Source organism: Coregonus clupeaformis, unplaced genomic scaffold (assembly GCF_020615455.1).
Source record: "Coregonus clupeaformis isolate EN_2021a unplaced genomic scaffold, ASM2061545v1 scaf0170, whole genome shotgun sequence".
Lineage (NCBI taxonomy): Eukaryota > Metazoa > Chordata > Actinopteri > Salmoniformes > Salmonidae > Coregonus > Coregonus clupeaformis.
The window spans coordinates 432,836-452,500 of NW_025533625.1; the positions used below are offsets into that span (position 1 = coordinate 432,836).

General features: G+C 42.4%; 1 protein-coding gene across 1 annotated transcript in view; it reads left to right on the top strand.

Moving 5' to 3' along the window:
- LOC123481014 overlaps positions 1-19,665 on the top strand; it is a 55,069-nt gene that overhangs the window by 15,797 nt on the left and 19,607 nt on the right. The window contains exon 6 of the mRNA XM_045213915.1: positions 13,624-15,663. Coding sequence (XP_045069850.1) covers positions 13,624-15,663 — 2,040 coding nt within the window. The remainder of the gene's footprint in view (positions 1-13,623; positions 15,664-19,665) is intronic.

Sequence of the window (19,665 nt, forward strand, 5' to 3'; positions counted from 1 at the left end):
AGAGGTGTGAGGATGTGTATATAGTAGAGGTGTGGGAATGTGTATTGGGTAGAGGTGTGAGGATGTGTATATAGTAGAGGTGTGAGGATGTGTATTGAGTAGAGGTGTGGGATGTGTATATAGTAGAGGTGTGATGATGTGTATTGAGTAGAGGTGAGGATGTGTATATAGTAGAGGTGTGAGGATGTGTATTGGGTAGAGGTGTGAGATGTGTATTGGGTAGAGGTGTGAGGAGGTGTATTGAGTAGAGGTGTGAGGATGTGTATTGAGTAGAGGTGTGGGATGTGTATTGAGTAGAGGTGTGAGGATGTGTATTGGGTAGAGGTGTGGGATGTGTATATAGTAGAGGTGTGGGATGTGTATTGATGAGAGGTGTGATGATGTGTATTGGGTAGAGGTGTGAGGATGTGTATATAGTAGATGTGTGGGATGTGTATTGAGTAGAGGTGTGAGGATGTGTATATAGTAGAGGTGTGGGGATGTGTATTGGGTAGAGGTGTGAGGATGTGTATATAGTAGATGTGTGGGATGTGTATTGGGTAGAGGTGTGAGGAGGTGTATTGAGTAGAGGTGTGAGGATGTGTATATAGTAGAGGTGTGGGATGTGTATATAGTAGAGGTGTGGGGATGTGTATATAATAGAGGTGTGGGGATGTGTATTGAGTAGAGGTGTGGGAGGTGTATTGAGTAGAGGTGTGAGGATGTGTATTGAGTAGAGGTGTGATGATGTGTATTGGGTAGAGGTGTGGGATGTGTATTGGGTAGAGGTGTGGGATGTGTATATAGTAGAGGTGTGGGATGTGTATATAATAGAGGTGTGGGGATGTGTATATAGTAGAGGTGTGGGGATGTGTATATAGTAGAGGTGTGGGGATGTGTATATAGTAGAGGTGTGGGGATGTGTATATAGTAGAGGTGTGAGGATGTGTATATAGTAGAGGTGTGGGATGTGTATATAGTAGAGGTGTGAGGATGTGTATATAGTAGAGGTGTGGGATGTGTATATAGTAGAGGTGTGGGATGTGTATATAGTAGAGGTGTGGGGATGTGTATATAGTAGAGGTGTGGGATGTGTATATAATAGAGGTGTGGGGATGTGTATATAGTAGAGGTGTGGGGATGTGTATATAGTAGAGGTGTGGGGATGTGTATATAGTAGAGGTGTGGGGATGTGTATATAGTAGAGGTGTGAGGATGTGTATTGGGTAGAGGTGTGGGATGTGTATATAGTAGAGGTGTGGGATGTGTATATAGTAGAGGTGTGGGATGTGTATATAATAGAGGTGTGGGGATGTGTATATAGTAGAGGTGTGGGGATGTGTATATAGTAGAGGTGTGGGGATGTGTATATAGTAGAGGTGTGGGGATGTGTATATAGTAGAGGTGTGAGGATGTGTATATAGTAGAGGTGTGGGATGTGTATATAGTAGAGGTGTGAGGATGTGTATATAGTAGAGGTGTGGGATGTGTATTGAGTAGAGGTGTGAGGATGTGTATTGGGTAGAGGTGTGAGGATGTGTATATAGTAGAGGTGTGATGATGTGTATATAGTAGAGGTGTGAGGATGTGTATATAGTAGAGGTGTGGGATGTGTATTGAGTAGAGGTGTGGGGATGTGTATATAGTAGAGGTGTGGGGATGTGTATATAGTAGAGGTGTGGGATGTGTATATAGTAGAGGTGTGGGATGTGTATTGAGTAGAGGTGTGAGGATGTGTATTGAGTAGAGGTGTGAGGATGTGTATATAGTAGAGGTGTGAGGATGTGTATATAGTAGAGGTGTGGGGATGTGTATTGAGTAGAGGTGTGAGGATGTGTATATAGTAGAGGTGTGGGATGTGTATATAGTAGAGGTGTGGGATGTGTATATAGTAGAGGTGTGGGATGTGTATATAGTAGAGGTGTGGGATGTATATATAGTAGAGGTGTGGGATGTGTATATAGTAGAGGTGTGGGATGTGTATTGAGTAGAGGTGTGAGGATGTGTATTGAGTAGAGGTGTGAGGATGTGTATATAGTAGAGGTGTGAGGATGTGTATTGAGTAGAGGTGTGAGGATGTGTATATAGTAGAGGTGTGGGGATGTGTATTGGGTAGAGGTGTGAGGATGTGTATATAGTAGAGGTGTGAGGATGTGTATTGAGTAGAGGTGTGGGATGTGTATATAGTAGAGGTGTGATGATGTGTATTGAGTAGAGGTGAGGATGTGTATATAGTAGAGGTGTGAGGATGTGTATTGGGTAGAGGTGTGAGGATGTGTATTGGGTAGAGGTGTGAGGAGGTGTATTGAGTAGAGGTGTGAGGATGTGTATTGAGTAGAGGTGTGGGATGTGTATTGAGTAGAGGTGTGAGGATGTGTATTGGGTAGAGGTGTGGGATGTGTATATAGTAGAGGTGTGGGATGTGTATTGATGAGAGGTGTGATGATGTGTATTGGGTAGAGGTGTGAGGATGTGTATATAGTAGATGTGTGGGATGTGTATTGAGTAGAGGTGTGAGGATGTGTATATAGTAGAGGTGTGGGGATGTGTATTGGGTAGAGGTGTGAGGATGTGTATATAGTAGATGTGTGGGATGTGTATTGGGTAGAGGTGTGAGGAGGTGTATTGAGTAGAGGTGTGAGGATGTGTATATAGTAGAGGTGTGGGATGTGTATATAGTAGAGGTGTGGGATGTGTATATAGTAGAGGTGTGAGGATGTGTATATAGTAGAGGTGTGAGGATGTGTATATAGTAGAGGTGTGAGGATGTGTATATAGTAGAGGTGTGAGGATGTGTATTGGGTAGAGGTGTGGGATGTGTATATAGTAGAGGTGTGGGATGTGTATATAATAGAGGTGTGGGGATGTGTATATAGTAGAGGTGTGGGGATGTGTATATAGTAGAGGTGTGGGGATGTGTATATAGTAGAGGTGTGGGGATGTGTATATAGTAGAGGTGTGAGGATGTGTATATAGTAGAGGTGTGGGATGTGTATATAGTAGAGGTGTGAGGATGTGTATATAGTAGAGGTGTGGGATGTGTATATAGTAGAGGTGTGGGATGTGTATATAGTAGAGGTGTGGGGATGTGTATATAGTAGAGGTGTGGGATGTGTATATAATAGAGGTGTGGGGATGTGTATATAGTAGAGGTGTGGGGATGTGTATATAGTAGAGGTGTGGGGATGTGTATATAGTAGAGGTGTGGGGATGTGTATATAGTAGAGGTGTGAGGATGTGATTGGGTAGAGGTGTGGGATGTGTATATAGTAGAGAGTGTGGGATGTGTATATAGTAGAGGTGTGGGATGTGTATATAATAGTGTGGGGATGTGTATATAGTAGAGGTGTGGGGATGTGTATATAGTAGAGGTGTGGGGATGTGTATATAGTAGAGGTGTGGGGATGTGTATATAGTAGAGGTGTGAGGATGTGTATATAGTAGAGGTGTGGGATGTATATAGTAGAGGTGTGAGGATGTGTATATAGTAGAGGTGTGGGGATGTGTATTGAGTAGAGGTGGAGATGTGTATTGGGTAGAGGTGTGAGGATGTGTATATAGTAGAGGTGTGATGATGTGTATATAGTAGAGGTGTGAGGATGTGTATATAGTAGAGGTGTGGGATGTGTATTGAGTAGAGGTGTGGGGATGTGTATATAGTAGAGGTGTGGGATGTGTATATAGTAGAGGTGTGGGATGTGTATATAGTAGAGGTGTGAGGATGTGTATTGGGTAGAGGTGTGGGATGTGTATATAGTAGAGGTGTGGGATGTGTATATAGTAGAGGTGTGGGATGTGTATATAATAGAGGTGTGAGGATGTGTATATAATAGAGGTGTGGGATGTGTATATAGTAGAGGTGTGAGGATGTGTATATAGTAGAGGTGTGGGGATGTGTATATAGTAGAGGTGTGAGGATGTGTATATAGTAGAGGTGGGATGTGTATATAGTAGAGGTGTGAGGATGTGTATATAGTAGAGGTGTGGGATGGGGATGTGTATATAGTAGAGGTGTGAGGGATGTGTATATAGTAGAGGTGAGGAGTGTATATAGTAGAGGTGTGGGATGTGTTATTGAGTAGAGGTGTGGGGATGTGTATATAGTAGAGGTGTGGGGATGTGTATATAGTAGAGGTGTGGGATGTGTATATAGTAGAGGTGTGGGATGTGTATTGAGTAGAGGTGTGAGGATGTGTATTGAGTAGAGGGTGAGGATGTGTATATAGTAGAGGTGTGAGGATGTGTATATAGTAGAGGTGTGGGGATGTGTATTGCAGTAGAGGTGTGAGGATGTGTATATAGTAGAGGTGTGGGATGTGTATATAGTAGAGGTGTGGGATGTGTATATAGTAGAGGTGTGGGATGTGTATATAGTAGAGGTGTGGGATGTATATATAGTAGAGGTGTGGGATGTGTATATAGTAGAGGTGTGGGATGTGTATTGAGTAGAGGTGTGAGGAGGTGTATGAGTAGAGGTGTGAGGAGTGTATATAGTAGAGGTGTGAGGATGTGTATTGAGTAGAGGTGTGAGGATGTGTATATAGTAGAGGTGTGGGGATGTGTATTGGGTAGAGGTGTGAGGATGTGTATATAGTAGAGGTGTGAGGATGTGTATTGAGTAGAGGTGTGGGATGTGTATATAGTAGAGGTGTGATGATGTGTATTGAGTAGAGGTGAGGATGTGTATATAGTAGAGGTGTGAGGATGTGTATTGGGTAGAGGTGTGAGGATGTGTATTGGGTAGAGGTGTGAGGAGGTGTATTGAGTAGAGGTGTGAGGATGTGTATTGAGTAGAGGTGTGAGGATGTGTATTGAGTAGAGGTGTGAGGATGTGTATTGGGTAGAGGTGTGGGATGTGTATATAGTAGAGGTGTGGGATGTGTATTGATGAGAGGTGTGATGATGTGTATTGGGTAGAGGTGTGAGGATGTGTATATAGTAGATGTGTGGGATGTGTATTGAGTAGAGGTGTGAGGATGTGTATATAGTAGAGGTGTGGGGATGTGTATTGGGTAGAGGTGTGAGGATGTGTATATAGTAGATGTGTGGGATGTGTATTGGGTAGAGGTGTGAGGATGTGTATTGAGTAGAGGTGTGAGGATGTGTATATAGTAGAGGTGTGGGATGTGTATATAGTAGAGGTGTGGGATGTGTATATAGTAGAGGTGTGAGGATGTGTATATAGTAGAGGTGTGAGGATGTGTATATAGTAGAGGTGTGAGGATGTGTATTGAGTAGAGGTGTGAGGATGTGTATATAGTAGAGGTGTGAGGATGTGTATTGGGTAGAGGTGTGGGATGTGTATATAGTAGAGGTGTGGGATGTGTATATAGTAGAGGTGTGGGGATGTGTATATAGTAGAGGTGTGGGGATGTGTATATAGTAGAGGTGTGGGGATGTGTATATAGTAGAGGTGTGGGGATGTGTATATAGTAGAGGTGTGAGGATGTGTATATAGTAGAGGTGTGGGGATGTGTATATAGTAGAGGTGTGAGGATGTGTATATAGTAGAGGTGTGGATGTGTATATAGTAGAGGTGTGGGATGTGTATATAGTAGAGGTGTGGGGATGTGTATATAGTAGAGGTGTGGGATGTGTATATAGTAGAGGTGTGGGGATGTGTATATAGTAGAGGTGTGGGATGTGTATATAGTAGAGTGTGGGGATGTGTATATAGTAGAGGTGTGGGGATGTGTATATAGTAGAGGTGTGAGGAGTGTATTGGGTAGAGGTGTGGGATGTGTATATAGTAGAGGTGTAGGATGTGTATATAGTAGAGGTGTGGGATGTGTATATAGTAGAGGTGTGGGGATGTGTATATAGTAGAGGTGTGGGGATGTGTATATAGTAGAGGTGTGGGGGATGTGTATATAGTAGAGGTGTGGGGATGTGTATATAGTAGAGGTGTGAGGATGTGTATATAGTAGAGGTGTGGGATGTGTATATAGTAGAGGTGTGAGGATGTGTATATAGTAGAGGTGTGAGGATGTGTATAGTGGTATTGGTAGAGTGTGAGGATGTGTATATAGTAGAGGTGTGATGATGTGTAGTAGAGGTGTGAGGATGTGTATATAGTAGAGGTGTGGGATGTGTATTGAGTAGAGGTGTGGGGATGTGTATATAGTAGAGGTGTGGGGATGTGTATATAGTAGAGGTGTGGGATGTGTATATAGTAGAGGTGTGGGATGTGTATTTAGTAGAGGTGTGAGGATGTGTATTGAGTAGAGGTGTGAGGATGTGTATATAGTAGAGGTGTGAGGATGTGTATATAGTAGAGGTGTGGGGATGTGTATTGAGTAGAGGTGTGAGGATGTGTATATAGTAGAGGTGTGGGATGTGTATATAGTAGAGGTGTGGGATGTGTATATAGTAGAGGTGTGGGATGTGTATATAGTAGAGGTGTGGGATGTGTATATAGTAGAGGTGTGGGATGTGTATATAGTAGAGGTGTGGGATGTGTATTGAGTAGAGGTGTGAGGATTGTATATTGAGTAGAGGTGTGAGGATGTGTATATAGTAGAGGTGTGAGGATGTGTATTGAGTAGAGGTGTGAGGATGTGTATATAGTAGAGGTGTGAGGATGTGTATATAGTAGAGGTGTGTGGATGTGTATATAGTAGAGGTGTGGGATGTGTATATAGTAGAGGTGTGGGGATGTGTATTGAGTAGAGGTGTGAGGATGTGTATTGGGTAGAGGTGTGGGATGTGTATTGAGTAGAGGTGTGAGGATGTGTATATAGTAGAGGTGTGAGGATGTGTATATAGTAGAGGTGTGGGATGTGTATATAGTAGAGGTGTGGGATGTGTATTGAGTAGAGGTGTGAGGATGTGTATTGGGTAGAGGTGTGGGGATGTGTATATAGTAGAGGTGTGGGGATGTGTATATAGTAGAGGTGTGGGGATGTGTATATAGTAGAGGTGTGGGATGTGTATTGAGTAGAGGTGTGAGGATGTGTATTGGGTAGAGGTGTGAGGATGTGTATATAGTAGAGGTGTGTGGATGTGTATATAGTAGAGGTGTGGGATGTGTATATAGTAGAGGTGTGAGGATGTGTATATAGTAGAGGTGTGGGATGTGTATTGAGTAGAGGTGTGAGGATGTGTATTGAGTAGAGGTGTGGGGATGTGTATATAGTAGAGGTGTGGGATGTGTATATAGTAGAGGTGTGGGATGTGTATTGAGTAGAGGTGTGGGATGTGTATATAGTAGAGGTGTGGGATGTGTATTGAGTAGAGGTGTGAGGATGTGTATATAGTAGAGGTGTGAGGATGTGTATATAGTAGAGGTGTGGGATGTGTATATAGTAGAGGTGTGATGATGTGTATATAGTAGAGGTGTGGGATGTGTATATAGTAGAGGTGTGGGATGTGTATTGAGTAGAGGTGTGAGGATGTGTATATAGTAGAGGTGTGGGATGTGTATATAGTAGAGGTGTGGGATGTGTATTGAGTAGAGGTGTGAGGATGTGTATATAGTAGAGGTGTGAGGATGTGTATATAGTAGAGGTGTGGGATGTGTATATAGTAGAGGTGTGGGATGTGTATATAGTAGAGGTGTGATGATGTGTATTGGGTAGAGGTGTGGGATGTGTATATAGTAGAGGTGTGGGATGTGTATATAGTAGAGGTGTGGGATGTGTATTGGGTAGAGGTGTGGGGATGTGTATATAGTAGAGGTGTGATGATGTGTATTGGGTAGAGGTGTGGGATGTGTATTGGGTAGAGGTGTGGGGATGTGTATATAGTAGAGGTGTGGGATGTGTATATAGTAGAGGTGTGAGGATGTGTATTGGGTAGAGGTGTGGGATGTGTATATAGTAGAGGTGTGAGGATGTGTATATAGTAGAGGTGTGAGGATGTGTATATAGTAGAGGTGTGGGGATGTGTATATAGTAGAGGTGTGAGGATGTGTATTGGGTAGAGGTGTGAGGATGTGTATTGAGTAGAGGTGTGAGGATGTGTATATAGTAGAGGTGTGAGGATGTGTATTGGGTAGAGGTGTGAGGATGTGTATTGAGTAGAGGTGTGAGGATGTGTATTGAGTAGAGGTGTGATGATGTGTATTGAGTAGAGGTGTGAGGATGTGTATTGAGTAGAGGTGTGAGGATGTGTATATAGTAGAGGTGTGGGATGTGTATATAGTAGAGGTGTGAGGATGTGTATATAATAGAGGTGTGAGGATGTGTATTGAGTAGAGGTGTGGGATGTGTATATAGTAGAGGTGTGAGGATGTGTATTGAGTAGAGGTGTGGGATGTGTATATAGTAGAGGTGTGGGGATGTGTATATAGTAGAGGTGTGGGATGTGTATTGAGTAGAGGTGTGGGATGTGTATATAGTAGAGGTGTGGGATGTGTATTGAGTAGAGGTGTGAGGATGTGTATATAGTAGAGGTGTGAGGATGTGTATTGAGTAGAGGTGTGGGATGTGTATATAGTAGAGGTGTGAGGATGTGTATTGAGTAGAGGTGTGGGATGTGTATATAGTAGAGGTGTGGGATGTGTATATAGTAGAGGTGTGTGGATGTGTATATAGTAGAGGTGTGAGGATGTGTATATAGTAGAGGTGTGAGGATGTGTATATAGTAGAGGTGTGGGATGTGTATATAGTAGAGGTGTGTGGATGTGTATATAGTAGAGGTGTGAGGATGTGTATATAGTAGAGGTGTGAGGATGTGTATTGGGTAGAGGTGTGAGGATGTGTATTGAGTAGAGGTGTGGGATGTGTATATAGTAGAGGTGTGAGGATGTGTATTGGGTAGAGGTGTGAGGATGTGTATTGAGTAGAGGTGTGGGATGTGTATTGGGTAGAGGTGTGGGATGTGTATATAATAGAGGTGTGAGGATGTGTATATAGTAGAGGTGTGAGGATGTGTATATAGTAGAGGTGTGGGGATGTGTATATAATAGAGGTGTGAGGATGTGTATATAATAGAGGTGTGAGGATGTGTATATAGTAGAGGTGTGGGGATGTGTATTGGGTAGAGGTGTGGGGATGTGTATATAATAGAGGTGTGAGGATGTGTATATAGTAGAGGTGTGGGATGTGTATATAGTAGAGGTGTGGGGATGTGTATATAGTAGAGGTGTGGGATGTGTATATAGTAGAGGTGTGGGATGTGTATATAGTAGAGGTGTGAGGATGTGTATATAGTAGAGGTGTGAGGATGTGTATATAGTAGAGGTGTGGGATGTGTATATAGTAGAGGTGTGGGGATGTGTATTGAGTAGAGGTGTGGGATGTGTATTGGGTATAGGTGTGGGATGTGTATATAGTAGAGGTGTGAGGATGTCTATATAGTAGAGGTGTGAGGATGTGTATATAGTAGAGGTGTGGGATGTGTATATAGTAGAGGTGTGAGGATGTGTATATAGTAGAGGTGTGGGATGTGTATATAATAGAGGTGTGAGGATGTGTATTGAGTAGAGGTGTGGGGATGTGTATTGGGTAGAGGTGTGAGGATGTGTATATAGTAGAGGTGTGGGAGGTGTATTGGGTAGAGGTGTGATGATGTGTATTGGGTAGAGGTGTGAGGATGTGTATTGGGTAGAGGTGTGGGATGTGTATATAATAGAGGTGTGGGGATGTGTATTGAGTAGAGGTGTGAGGATGTGTATATAATAGAGGTGTGGGATGTGTATATAATAGAGGTGTGGGGATGTGTATTGAGTAGAGGTGTGAGGATGTGTATATAATAGAGGTGTGGGGATGTGTATATAGTAGAGGTGTGAGGATGTGTATATAATAGAGGTGTGGGGATGTGTATTGAGTAGAGGTGTGAGGATGTGTATATAATAGAGGTGTGAGGATGTGTATATAATAGAGGTGTGGGGATGTGTATTGGGTAGAGGTGTGAGGATGTGTATATAATAGAGGTGTGAGGATGTGTATATAATAGAGGTGTGAGGATGTGTATATAATAGAGGTGTGGGATGTGTATATAGTAGAGGTGTGAGGATGTGTATTGAGTAGAGGTGTGGGGATGTGTATTGGGTAGAGGTGTGATGATGTGTATTGGGTAGAGGTGTGAGGATGTGTATATAGTAGAGGTGTGGGATGTGTATTGGGTAGAGGTGTGAGGATGTGTATTGAGTAGAGGTGTGAGGATGTGTATATAGTAGAGGTGTGAGGATGTGTATTGAGTAGAGGTGTGATGATGTGTATTGAGTAGAGGTGTGAGGATGTCTATATAGTAGAGGTGTGAGGATGTCTATATAGTAGAGGTGTGGGATGTGTATATAGTAGAGGTGTGAGGATGTGTATTGAGTAGAGGTGTGAGGATGTGTATATAGTAGAGGTGTGAGGATGTGTATTGAGTAGAGGTGCGATGATGTGTATTGAGTAGAGGTGTGGGGATGTGTATATAGTAGAGGTGTGGGATGTGTATATAGTAGAGGTGTGGGATGTGTATTGGGTAGAGGTGTGAGGATGTGTATATAGTAGAGGTGTGGGGATGTGTATTGGGTAGAGGTGTGGGGATGTGTATATAGTAGAGGTGTGGGATGTGTATTGAGTAGAGGTGTGGGATGTGTATATAGTAGAGGTGTGAGGATGTGTATATAGTAGAGGTGTGAGGATGTGTATATAGTAGAGGTGTGGGATGTGTATATAGTAGAGGTGTGAGGATGTGTATATAGTAGAGGTGTGGGATGTGTATATAGTAGAGGTGTGAGGATGTGTATTGGGTAGAGGTGTGGGGATGTGTATATAGTAGAGGTGTGGGGATGTGTATATAGTAGAGGTGTGGGGATGTGTATATAGTAGAGGTGTGAGGATGTGTATTGGGTAGAGGTGTGAGGATGTGTATATAGTAGAGGTGTGAGGATGTGTATTGAGTAGAGGTGTGTGGATGTGTATTGGGTAGAGGTGTGGGGATGTGTATTGAGTAGAGGTGTGAGGATGTGTATATAATAGAGGTGTGAGGATGTGTATTGGGTAGAGGTGTGAGGATGTGTATTGAGTAGAGGTGTGGGGATGTGTATATAGTAGAGGTGTGATGATGTGTATATAATAGAGGTGTGAGGATGTGTATTGAGTAGAGGTGTGAGGATGTGTATTGAGTAGAGGTGTGTGGATGTGTATTGGGTAGAGGTGTGGGGATGTGTATTGAGTAGAGGTATGAGGATGTGTATATAATAGAGGTGTGAGTATGTGTATTGGGTAGAGGTGTGGGATGTGTATTGAGTAGAGGTGTGGGATGTGTATTGAGTAGATGTGTGAGGATGTGTATTGAGTAGAGGTGTGGGGATGTGTATTGAGTAGAGGTGTGGGGATGTGTATTGGGTAGAGGTGTGGGGATGTGTATTGAGTAGAGGTATGAGGATGTGTATATAATAGAGGTGTGAGGATGTGTATTGGGTAGAGGTGTGGGATGTGTATTGAGTAGAGGTGTGGGATGTGTATTGAGTAGATGTGTGAGGATGTGTATTGAGTAGAGGTGTGAGGATCAGGACAGGTGTTTGTTGCACACGTGCAGAATGTATAGAACACGGGAACAGGCGTCCTGGGAGGCGGGCCAACAGGGCACTAGTTCATTTTTTTCTTGTACTTTAGACAGATTTGTCAAAATATCCCTCTTTTTTTTGGGCCCTCGCTAGTTTGCATCCCTGTCCCCAGGCCCCGTTCCAATCCACACCACCTACCCTTCTCCATAGTGGCTCTGCTGTCCCCAGGCCCCGTTCCAAACACCAACTTCTAAGTGGCTCTGCTGTCCCCAGGCCCCGTTCCAATCCACACCAACTACCCTTCTCCATAGTGGCTCTGCTGTCCCCAGGCCCCGTTCCAATCCACACCACCTACCCTTCTCCATAGTGGCTCTGGTGTCCCCAGGCCCGTTCAATCCACCACCTACCCTTCTCCATAGTGGCTCTGGTGTCCCCAGGCCCCGTTCCAATCCACACCACCTACCCTTCTCCATAGTGGCTCTGCTGTCCCCAGGCCCCGTTCCAATCCACACCACCTACCCTTCTCCATAGTGGCTCTGCTGTCCCCAGGCCCCGTTCCAATCCACACCACCTACCCTTCTCCATAGTGGCTCTGGTGTCCCCAGGCCCCGTTCCAATCCACACCACCTACCCTTCTCCATAGTGGCTCTGGTGTCCCCAGGCCCCGTTCCAATCCACACCACCACATGGTCCCTTGAGCAAGGCACTTAACCCTAATTGCTCCTGTAAGTCGCTCTGGATAAGAGCGTCTGCTAAATGACTAAAATGTAAATGTAAAAATGTCCCCTGAGAGATCCTAACCCCTGTGTCTCTCTGTCTCTGTCTGTCTGTCTGTGTGGTCTCTGTCTGTCTGTCTGTCTGTGTGGTCTCTGTCTGTCTGTGTGGTCTCTGTCTGTCTGTCTGTTTTTGTGGTCTCTGTCTCTGTCTGTCTGTGTGGTCTCTGTCTGTCTGTGTGGTGTCTGTCTGTCTGTCTGCGTGGTGTCTGTCTGTCTGCGTGGTCTCTGTCTGTCTGTCTGTGTGGTCTCTGTCTGTCTGTGTGGTCTCTGTCTGTCTGCGTGGTGTCTGTCTGTGTGGTCTCTGTCTGTCTGTCTGTCTATGTGGTCTCTGTCTGTCTGTGTGGTCTCTGTCTGTCTGTCTGTGTGGTCTCTGTCTGTGTGGTCTCTGTCTGTCTGTCTGTGTGGTGTCTCTGTCTGTCTGTCTGTCTGTGTGGTCTCTGTCTGTCTGTCTGTCTGTCTGTCTGTGTGGTCTCTGTCTGTGTGGTCTCTGTCTGTCTGTCTGTGTGGTCTCTGTCTGTCTGTCTGTGTGGTGTCTCTGTCTGTCTGTCTGTCTGTGTGGTCTCTGTCTGTCTGTCTGTGTGGTGTCTCTGTCTGTCTGTCTGTCTGTCTGTGTGGTCTCTGTCTGTCTGTCTGTGTGGTGTCTCTGTCTGTCTGTCTGTGTGGTCTCTGTCTGTCTGTCTGTGTGTGTGGTCTCTGTCTGTCTGTCTGTGTGGTCTCTGTCTGTGTGGTCTCTGTCTGTCTGTCTGTCTGTCTGTGTGGTGTGTCTGTCTGTCTGTCTGTGTGGTCTCTGTCTGTCTGTCTGTCTGTGTGGTGTCTCTGTCTGTCTGTGTGGTCTCTGTCTGTCTGTCTGTGTGTGTGGTCTCTGTCTGTCTGTCTGCGTGGTCTCTGTCTGTCTGTCTGTCTGTCTGTGTGGTCTCTGTCTGTCTGTCTGTGTGGTCTCTGTCTGTCTGTCTGTCTGTCTGGTCTCTGTCTGTCTGTCTGTCTGTGTGGTCTCTGTCTGTCTGTGTGGTCTCTGTCTGTCTGTCTGTCTGTGTGGTCTCTGTCTGTCTGTCTGTCTCTCTCTGTCTGTCTGTCTGTCTGTGTGGTCTCTGTCTGTCTGTCTGTCTGTCTGTGTGGTGTCTGTCTGTCTGTCTGTCTGCGTGGTCTCTGTCTGTCTGTCTGTCTGTCTGTGTGGTCTCTGTCTGTCTGTCTGTCTGTGTGGTCTCTGTCTGTCTGTCTGTCTGGTCTCTGTCTGTCTGTCTGTGTGGTCTCTGTCTCTGTCTGTCTGTCTGTGTGGTCTCTGTCTGTCTGTCTCTGTCTGTCTGTCTGTCTGTCTGTCTGTCTGTGGTGTCTGTCTGTCTGTCTGTCTGCGTGGTCTCTGTCTGTCTGTCTGTCTGTCTGTCTGTGTGGTTTTGTCTGTCTGGCGTGGGTCTCTTGTCTTCCCAGGTTCTGCTGGCCCAGCTCAGCCTCAACTCCTCTGATGACTTCGTTCAGGGTGGAGGACGAGGAGGAGGAGTGGCCCAGCGTGCCTTCCCTCGCCATGCCACACAGGGGCGCCGCCGTGCCCTGGCCAGCGCTGACAGCTCATTGGCTGATCTGGGGAACAGCGGTGTAACCAACAGTAAAGGTTTCCCGAGAGATATCTCTCTGAATGAATCGTCCGATCGCTCCTCGGGACCCTGCCACAGGAAACCTCTCTTCTCCTCCACCCCCAGCTCACGCTCCCTCCCTCCTCCACACCTCCTCCATCCCTCCATCTCTCCCTCCACCAGTGGCATCATCTCTCTGAGCACCACCCAGGAGGAGCTGGATGTTCCAGAGGACCCCCTCCGTCCCTCTCTGTCTGCCTCACTCGCAGAGCCCCGTCCTGGGCTACGCCAGCTGTCACCCTTGGGACAGGCATCGAGACAACCAGAGGTAGGAAACTGTGAAGAGCCAACTCGCCGTGGATCAACCAGTCTGAGGAGTAGCAGTAGCCGGAATGGAGGCTCAGTGATCCAAGATGGCGTCGGTGATCAGCTGAGCCTGGATCTGTTCTCTGTGGTTTCCTGTGAGCAGACTGGCCCAGACGGGGCCGGGGAGGAAACTGAGAGCGGCAGCCATTTTGTGTCAGCAACAGTGGGACAGGATTGGCTGGTTGAGGTAGTGAAGGAGAGGTGTCTGACACGCTGCTGTGTCGTACGGCTAGAGAGAGTGGACAAACCTCACGGCGACACCGCGTACTCATCCTGCATCGACCATACACGGTCACACAACAGTGGGGGATCTGTTGACCACACGCGGTCGGTGACTGGTGGTCAGTCCATCGACCACTCAGAGATCTGTGATCCCTCCGGAGACCACACGGGGTCAGTGAATGACAGTCAGTCTGGAGACCACATACTCAACACCGATCAGTCCGATGTCCAGATTCTCCCAGTGAATGACGGTCAGTCTGCAGACCGTGCAGGCAACAGCGGTCGGTCTCTGGACTGTACAGTCTCTATCAGCCAGACCAATGAGGAGCCTGTCGGTCTGGAGGTCAGGGCGAAGCAGAGATGTCTGACCACACACTGTCAGGTACAGCTGCAGAGGCTGACCGTAACCCGACCACACGGAGAGACCAGCCTGACCGTATCCCGACCACACGGAGAGACCAGCCTGACCGTATCCCGACCACACGGAGAGACCAGCCTGACCGTATCCCGACCACACGGAGAGACCAGCCTGACCGTATCCCGACCACACGGAGAGACCAGCCTGACCGTATCCCGACCACACGGAGAGACCAGCCTGACCGTATCCCGACCACACGGAGAGACCAGCCTGACCGTATCCCGACCACACGGAGAGACCAGCCTGACCGTATCCCGACCACACGGAGAGACCAGCCTGACCGTATCCCGACCACACGGAGAGACCAGCCTGACCGTATCCCAACCACACGGAGAGACCAGCCTGACCGTATCCCAACCACACAGAGAGACCAGCCTGACCGTATCCCGACCACACAGAGAGACCAGCCTGACCGTATCCCGACCACACAGAGAGACCAGCCTGACCGTAACCCGACCACACAGAGAGACCAGCCTGACCGTAACCCAACCACACAGAGAGACTGCATACTCCTCTTCCCTCGACCACACACGGTCAGATAGTGATCAGTGTTTAAAAAGCGACCAGTCCGGTGACCACAACACGCGGTCGGACAGCGGTGCAGCAGATGACCACGCGCGGTCAGAGAACGTTCACAAGGAAAAGGACAGCCTTGTCCCTAAAGACAACGTTCCCAAAAGAAGGAAGGCGGGAGGTATTCTCAGAGAGAGCAAGCGGAGGAGTGTGTCTCGGGAGCGTCCCGCCACCAGTAGGAAGGCGGGTGTGAGCGGTGTGAGTGGGAATCGCTGGGGAAGGAGAGACGGGGCCCCCAACAGCAGAGCAGCGCCTCCCCCTGGCCGAGCCGGGGACTGCAGCCTTACTGACCTGCTGTCTGCTCAACAAACACACAAGGTAATGTTTTTATTATGGTTCTGTTATTATATGGTGTGTTGTATATTCCAGGTGACCAGTGTGTTAGGTCATAGTGTAGTGTTGGAGATGCTCTATAGTATCATGATCTATATCTATAGTATCATGTTCTATAGTATCATGATCTATATCTATAGTATCATGTTCTATATCTATAGTATCATGATCTATATCTATAGTATCATGTTCTATAGTATCATGATCTATATCTATAGTATCATGATCTATATCTATAGTATCATGTTCTATATCTATAGTATCATGTTCTATATCTATAGTATCATGTTCTATAGTATCATGTTGTATATCTATAGTATCATGTTGTATATCTATAGTATCATGTTCTATATCTATAGTATCATGTTCTATAGTATCATGTTGTATATCTATAGTATCATGTTCTATATCTATAGTATCATGTTCTATAGTATCATGTTCTATATCTATAGTATAATGTTCTATATCTATAGTATCATGTTCTATATCTATAGTATCATGTTCTATAGTATCATGTTCTATATCTATAGTATCATGTTGTATATCTATAGTATCATGTTATATATCTATAGTATCATGTTGTATATCTATAGTATCATGTTGTATATCTATAGTATCATGTTGTATATCTATAGTATCATGTTGTATATCTATAGTATCATGTTCTATATCTATAGTATCATGTTGTATATCTATAGTATCATGTTGTATATCTATAGTATCATGTTGTATATCTATAGTATCATGTTCTATATCTATAGTATCATGTTCTATATCTATAGTATCATGTTCTATATCTATAGTATCATGTTCTATATCTATAGTATCATGTTCTATATCTATAGTATCATGTTCTATAGTATCATGTTGTATATCTATAGTATCATGTTGTATATCTATAGTATCATGTTGTATATCTATAGTATCATGTTCTATAGTATCATGTTGTATATCTATAGTATCATGTTCTATATCTATAGTATCATGTTCTATAGTATCATGTTCTATATCTATAGTATAATGTTCTATATCTATAGTATCATGTTCTATAGTATCATGTTGTATAACTATAGTATCATGTTCTATATCTATAGTATCATGTTCTATAGTATCATGTTCTATATCTATAGTATCATGTTCTATAGTATCATGTTCTATATCTATAGTATCATGTTGTATATCTATAGTATCATGTTCTATATCTATAGTATCATGTTCTATATCTATAGTATCATGTTGTATATCTATAGTATCATGTTGTATATCTATAGTATCATGTTGTATATCTATAGTATCATGTTGTATATCTATAGTATCATGTTGTATATCTATAGTATCATGTTCTGTATCTATAGTATCATGTTCTATAGTATCATGTTGTATATCTATAGTATCATGTTGTATATCTATAGTATCATGTTCTATAGTATCATGTTGTATATCTATAGTATCATGTTGTATATCTATAGTATCATGTTGTATATCTATAGTATCATGTTTATCTATAGTATCATGTTCTATATCTATAGTATCATGTTCTATAGTATCATGTTCTATATCTATAGTCACAAGGTAATGTTTTTTATTATGGTTATGTTATTATATGTGATGTTATATGGTGTGTTGTATATTCCAGGTGACCAGTGTGTTAGGTCATAGTGTAGTGTTGGAGATGCTCTATAGTATCATGTTCTATATCTATAGTATCATGTTCTATAGTATCATGTTCTATAGTATCATGTTCTATATCTATAGTATCATGTTCTATAGTATCATGTTGTATATCTATAGTATCATGTTCTATATCTATAGTATCATGTTCTATAGTATCATGTTGTATATCTATAGTATCATGTTGTATATCTATAGTATCATGTTCTATATCTATAGTATCATGTTCTATATCTATAGTATCATGTTCTATAGTATCATGTTCTATATCTATAGTATCATGTTCTATATCTATAGTATCATGTTCTATATATATATAGTATCATTTTGTATATCTATAGTATCATGTTCTATATCTATAGTATCATGTTCTATAGTATCATGTTCTATATCTATAGTATCATGTTGTATATCTATAGTATCATGTTGTATATCTATAGTATCATGTTGTATATCTATAGTATCATGTTGTATATCTATAGTATCATGTTGTATATCTATAGTATCATGTTGTATATCTATAGTATCATGTTGTATATCTATAGTATCATGTTGTATATCTATAGTATCATGTTCTATATCTATAGTATCATGTTCTATAGTATCATGTTCTATATCTATAGTATCATGTTCTATATCTATAGTATCATGTTCTATATCTATAGTATCATGTTCTATATCTATAGTATCATGTTCTATAGTATCATGTTGTATATCTATAGTATCATGTTCTATAGTATCATGTTCTATATCTATAGTCACAAGGTAATGTTTTTATTATGGTTCTGTTATTATATGGTGTGTTGTATATTCCAGGTGACCAGTGTGTTAGGTCATAGTGTAGTGTTGGAGATGTTCTATAGTATCATGATCTATATCTATAGTATCATGTTCTATAGTATCATGATCTATATCTATAGTATCATGATCTATATCTATAGTATCATGATCTATATCTATAGTATCATGTTGTATATCTATAGTATCATGTTCTATAGTATCATGTTCTATATCTATAGTCACAAGGTAATGTTTTTATTATGGTTCTGTTATTATATGGTGTGTTGTATATTCCAGGTGACCAGTGTGTTAGGTCATAGTGTAGTGTTGGAGATGCTCTATAGTATCATGTTCTATATCTATAGTATCATGTTCTATATCTATAGTATCATGTTCTATAGTATCATGTTCTATATCTATAGTATCATGTTCTATAGTATCATGTTCTATAGTATCATGTTCTATATCTATAGTATCATGTTCTATATCTATAGTATCATGTTCTATATCTATAGTATCATGTTCTATAGTATCATGTTGTATATCTATAGTATCATGTTGTATATCTATAGTATCATGTTCTATAGTATCATGTTGTATATCTATAGTATCATGTTCTATATCTATAGTATAATGTTCTATAGTATCATGTTCTATATCTATAGTATAATGTTCTATATCTATAGTATCATGTTCTATAGTATCATGTTCTATATCTATAGTATCATGTTGTATATCTATAGTATCATGTTGTATATCTATAGTATCATGTTGTATATCTATAGTATCATGTTGTATATCTATAGTATCATGTTCTATATCTATAGTATCATGTTCTATATCTATAGTATCATGTTCTATAGTATCATGTTCTATATCTATAGTATCATGTTCTATAGTATCATGTTCTATATCTATAGTATCATGTTCTATATCTATAGTATCATGTTCTATATCTATAGTATCATGTTCTATAGTATCATGTTGTATATCTATAGTATCATGTTGTATATCTATAGTATCATGTTCTATAGTATCATGTTCTATATCTATAGTCACAAGGTAATGTTTTTATTATGGTTCTGTTATTATATGGTGTGTTGTATATTCCAGGTGACCAGTGTGTTAGGTCATAGTGTAGTGTTGGAGATGTTCTATAGTATCATGATCTATATCGATAGTATCATGTTCTATAGTATCATGATCTATATCTATAGTATCATGATCTATATCTATAGTATCATGATCTATATCTATAGTATCATGTTGTATATCTATAGTATCATGTTCTATAGTATCATGTTCTATATCTATAGTCACAAGGTAATGTTTTTATTATGGTTCTGTTATTATATGGTGTGTTGTATATTCCAGGTGACCAGTGTGTTAGGTCATAGTGTAGTGTTGGAGATGCTCTATAGTATCATGTTCTATATCTATAGTATCATGTTCTATATCTATAGTATCATGTTCTATAGTATCATGTTCTATATCTATAGTATCATGTTCTATAGTATCATGTTCTATAGTATCATG